The 5000-nt window shown below is 42.5% G+C and overlaps 1 protein-coding gene across 1 annotated transcript; it reads left to right on the top strand.

The window, feature by feature from the left end:
- The first annotated feature begins 3281 nt into the window (after window positions 1-3281).
- Window positions 3282-4461, top strand: LOC135112520 (G-box-binding factor-like). The gene is made up of 2 exons (XM_064026935.1): window positions 3282-3354; window positions 3857-4461. The coding sequence occupies exons 1-2, from the start codon at window positions 3282-3284 to the stop codon at window positions 4459-4461; spliced, it is 678 nt and encodes a 225-aa protein (XP_063883005.1).
- The last annotated feature ends 539 nt before the right edge of the window (window positions 4462-5000 follow it).

Raw genomic sequence — 5000 nt, 5'->3', positions numbered from 1 at the left:
TTTTTCTCTCTCTTTCTCACTCTTTCACTTACCTTCTTTTTTTATTTTCTTTAAGTCCACATCGAAATCCATCAGCTTGGTCAACTAAAGTCAAACGTAATTTAGTATTTTTTTCGTCAACCTCTCTCTCTCTCTCTCTCTCTCTCTCTCTCTCTCTCTCTCTCTCTCTCTCTCTCTCTCTCTCTCTCACACACGCACACTTCTGAGGAGAATCCCACTAAAGGGAGCACGTTTTCTAATCTTTTTTTTTTTCGCTTGTACTCTCGATGCCCGGTCGCGTTTTCTTTATAGACCAATTTTTAGTGGTAACTTAACTAGAAAATACAGAGGTACCAATTTCCAAAAGACCACATTTTTTCTCCTTCATTCAGATTTTAGTTGCAATTCTATGATAAGTTAGTTGTCATATAGAAGTAATAGTAGTAGTAGTAGTAGTAGTAGTAGTAGTAGTAGTAGTAGTAGTAGTAGTAGTAGTAGTAGTAGTAGTAGTAGTAGTAGTGCTGTGTGTATGTGAGAGATCTGATAGTTACATAAAATTCATATAAACACATTTTTCTTGTAATCTTGGAATAGTTTGATGAAGATGAGAGAGAGAGAGAGAGAGAGAGAGAGAGAGAGAGAGAGAGAGAGAGCGCATTAGCTTCCCTCTCCTTTCCACCAATACTCCATTACCTTTCCCTCACATTTTTTTTCAGTTTCCCTTCACTATTTGTCCATGGTCGGTCTCTCTCTCTCTCTCTCTCTCTCTCTCTCTCTCTCTCTCTCTCTCTCTCTCTCTCTCTCTCTCTCTCTCTCTCTGTCGTGAGGTAAATGTCACAAACACACAACAAAACACATACACACACACACACACACACACACATACTAGACTAGTCACTCACCCCCAACCCAAATCCTCTCTCTCTCTCTCTCTCTCTCTCTCTCTCTCTCTCTCTCTCTCTCTCTCTCTCTCTCTCTCTGCCGGACGCACACACACGCTGTATTGATTTTCAGCCAGTGTGATGCAATTATAAAGGCTTTGAACACAACGTTGAGAGAGCAGAATGGCAGGACGCAGCAAAGTACACACACACTCCCAACCACCACCACCACCACCACCACCACCACCACAGCGTGACGGCTTAGCTAAAACACAGCCAACATACGTGTGCTGCTTGGGGGGAGAGAGAGAGAGAAAGGCAGAAGAGGTACTAGTAGGTGGTGTGATGACTTGGTAGTGTTTTGTTGTGTAACTCCTTGGGTTAGTGGTGGGGGAAGAGAGGGATGGGTGTGTGTGTGTGTGTGATGGTGTGGTGTATGGTGGTGGTATGGTTTTGAGAGGTTAGAGTTGTGTTTGTTATCATCTTTATTGTTATGTTAAGAAGTACAGTAAGTCGTCTTTTTATTATAATTAGCTTCATCATCATCATTTCGGCAGGTTAGAATTGTTATTTTATCAGCATTTTTGAGAGTTAGAATCGTCATTATCATTAACACCATCCTCATCATCACCATTTTGAGAGGTTAGAGGTTAGAATCATCATTATCATCATTACTATCATCATAATTCTGGTGCTTCTTTACTGACAAACAAACTTCATCACGTCTACACACACACACACACACACACACACACACACACACACACACACACACCCTTCACAGATTCTGAACAACTCTTTGCCAGTTCAATTAACAAGCCTGAGCCACGAGCTTTGTGGGCATCCCTTGGTCCCCATGGTAGTCCCCTTGGTGGTCCCCTTGGTCCCCTCCGTCATGGGTGTCTGTCACAAACGCAACCTGATCAGCTGGCTTGACTTTAGAGAAACATGTCACATACCAATAAAGGCGGAGTTTGCTTTCACGGACCACGCCGCTACTGGTCAGCGAGGCAGTGTCACGTATCACTCGATAATTTGACACACACACACTTCGGTAAAACTCCTATGAGCAAGAATACAGCTTGACTCTTCCCCATATGTGTGTTAGGGAGACTTGCCATGGATTCGCAAAAATAAAATAAAAAATAAAATAAAATAAAAAATAAAAACTCCCTTAACTTGCAGCTTCTAAAAAAGTTAGTCAAAAAAGAAGTTAGACAATTTAGTATTGGAAGCGTTTTGATTTCCCCCTTGGAACACAGTTCAAGTCAAAAGGAGGAAAAAAAAACTTTCTGGGTTTAGAAGTGAAAGGAATGATGGACAGAATAAGAATGAGAGAAAGTAAAAAATCTGATAAAGTGAGGCAACAGGAATGGAGGATGAATAAAATCAGTTAAAAGAAAAACAGCAATCATGGTCTAACAACTGGTGAAGGACTATTACACAACCCTGGTCGCCAAGTCTGAGCCCCGTGAGTCGCGGAGTGCACACCTGTCACCAGCCATCAGATCAATAGTGCGCGGGAATCCCAGTCGCCTCTCAAGATCCCACTGAATCAAACACTTTCTTGGCGACTCCCTTCGAGCATCCCGGCAAGCAGCGAGGTGACGTAAAGGGGGAATACGAAGTGCTGGGATAGTCAGATGATGGATCTTCATCTTCATCTCGTATAGTGGTCATGTTCAGATCAGTAAAACTACAGCAGGTGACTGACTTTGCAGCAGTTTTATATAGATAGATGGTTAGCTAGATAAGTGAGTTTTGCCTAATAAATCATTACACTTTTTCCTTTTCTCTACTTTACACTTTTTCCTTTTCTCTATTTTAAATGTATGAATGGCTCTGGTTAAGGAGATAGGAAGGAATTGGTTCTCGTATAGATTGGTTGATGAATTGGATAGTCTAAGCAATCAGTCAGATTGCTAGGGAGCTTTAAAAGAAGATTAGACACATTTATGAATGAGGATGATAGATGGAAATAGATACGTATGTTTCACACAGGGACTGCCACATGTAGACCTGATGACTTCTTGCAGCTTCTCTCTTTTTTTTATTTATTTATTTTTTGTTATGTTATGACAATACAGAAAGGGAAAAAAAAAAAAAAAATAGGGCCACAGAGGATGCTAGTTCCTAAAGGAGACATACATACAGCAGATCTAAAATTACATGGAGAGTCACACGTGTACAGTCCCGCTCCGCTCCTCTCCTCTCCTCTCCTCTCCTCTCCTCTCCACGTCTGGCCCGTCAACGCCTGAGGAATGCTATCGACTCTCGAGCCACCACGCGTCGCCACTAATACTGCATGCACCCCACGGCAGCCTCGCCTCACCTCCAACTTTCAACACTTCTCCAAACGACACATACACCAACTGCTTTTCCACCTGACCGCCAGCGACCCTCAGGAGGCGAACCGTCTACATGTGGCCCATCAGCTCGCCCATCTGTGTCCCATACGCACCCACCATCAATAATTTGGAGCCTCACCTGAGCGGTAGACTCTAAGGGAAGCCATCCTACATCTCTTACTTCGGATTAAACAGTTCTAAAACATCCCTAGTGGTCCTGAACAAGCTACATATCTTATTCCAATCCATACTTTAGACTACAGTGGATCTGTACCACCTACACAAACAAAAGAAAATGAAGGGGTGGAAATTAAGGAAAAAAATACAGGAGAGTGAAAGAAAACAAAAACAGACGGAAGGAGGAATGAAAAAGAAGAAAAAAAAAATAAGAGGAAGGAGAACGGAGAAGTCTGAAGTAAGTTTAAAGTATGATTCCACAAAACATCACAGACAACAAAAGGAGCAAGAGGGAAGTTTAAACATTCTACCGCCTCCAGCCTTATCCTTCCACACTGAGACCTGGACTTACTCAAATGGCAACAAGAATGTAACAAAATTGACATCTTAGAACAAACACAGCCAAGCAGCATCACGAAGGCCCAGAAACAGCAACATGACCTTAACACACAGCACAATATCGATTTACAGCAATGGAGCTTACGGTAGAAGAGAAACAGCCAAACACACATCACAGCAAACTAGAAGCAATCAAACACAGCATCACAACAGCTCAGAAACAGCCAAACACAGCATCACAACAGCTCAGAAACCCACAAACACAGCATCACAACAGCTCAGAAACAGCCAAACACAGCATCACAACAGCTCAGAAACAGCCAAACACAGCATCACAACAGCTCAGAAACAGCCAAACACAGCATCACAACAGCTCAGAAACAGCACAAACACAGCATCACAACAGCTCAGAAACAGCCAAACACAGCATCACAACAGCTCAGAAACAACCAAACACAGCATCACAACAGCTCAGAAACAGCCAAACACAGCATCACAACAGCTCAGAAACAGCCAAGCACAGCATCACAGCAACCCAAGAAACACACAAACACAGCATCACAGCAGCTCAGAAACAACCAAACAGCATCACAGCAACCCAGAATGCCAAAACACAGCTTCACATCTCAGAAACAGCGAAACACAACAGCCAAAAACAGAATCACAGCAACCCAAAAAGCAGTCAAACACAGCATTTCAGCAACCTAGAAAGCCAAACACAGCATCAAATCTCATAAACAGCGAAACACAGCATTACGGTAACCCAGAAACAGCACAAACATGACCTTAACACAGCACGGTATTGAATCGCACCACAGAAGCCAAAACAGAATCACAGCAGGTGGCGGAATCAATACAGCGAGGCAGTGCAGCATTAGGAGCATCGGGGAAATACAAATCAGGCAGCAGAAGTACAGGGGGAGCATTACATACGAGGCATTACATACGAGGCATTACATACGAGAGGGCAAACAATACGAGAGTGGAGAACGGAATGTTTTAAAAAGGGATACTTAGCGCGATAACACATCACGGAAAAATTTACTGTATGCATGACAGAAGGGACGGAAGCTTGTTGTTCCTTTGTTCTTCATGTCTCTTGTTTTTCCCCTCTTTTTTCCCCTCTCTGTTCCTTCTGCTTGTTTCCATTTTTCCCCCTTTTGTTATTCCTGTGTTTTTTTTGTTTTGTTTTGTGTTTCCTTTTTTTCTCTTCTGTTTGTCTGCATTTTCTTGTTTTTTTCTTTTTTCCCTCTGTTCCTTCTGTTTGTTTCCATTT

Source organism: Scylla paramamosain, chromosome 24 (assembly GCF_035594125.1).
Source record: "Scylla paramamosain isolate STU-SP2022 chromosome 24, ASM3559412v1, whole genome shotgun sequence".
Classification (NCBI taxonomy): Eukaryota; Metazoa; Arthropoda; class Malacostraca; order Decapoda; family Portunidae; genus Scylla; species Scylla paramamosain.
This window is presented reverse-complemented; position numbering and strand designations above follow the sequence as displayed.

Coding starts and splice junctions, on each gene's coding strand:
- LOC135112520 (XM_064026935.1), top strand. CDS start 3,282: ATGTGGCCCATCAGCTCGCCCATCTGTGTCCCATACGCACCCACCATC. Junction 3,355..3,856: donor TTTGGAGCCTCACCTGAGCG/GTAGACTCTAAG, acceptor ATCGATTTACAG/CAATGGAGCTTACGGTAGAA.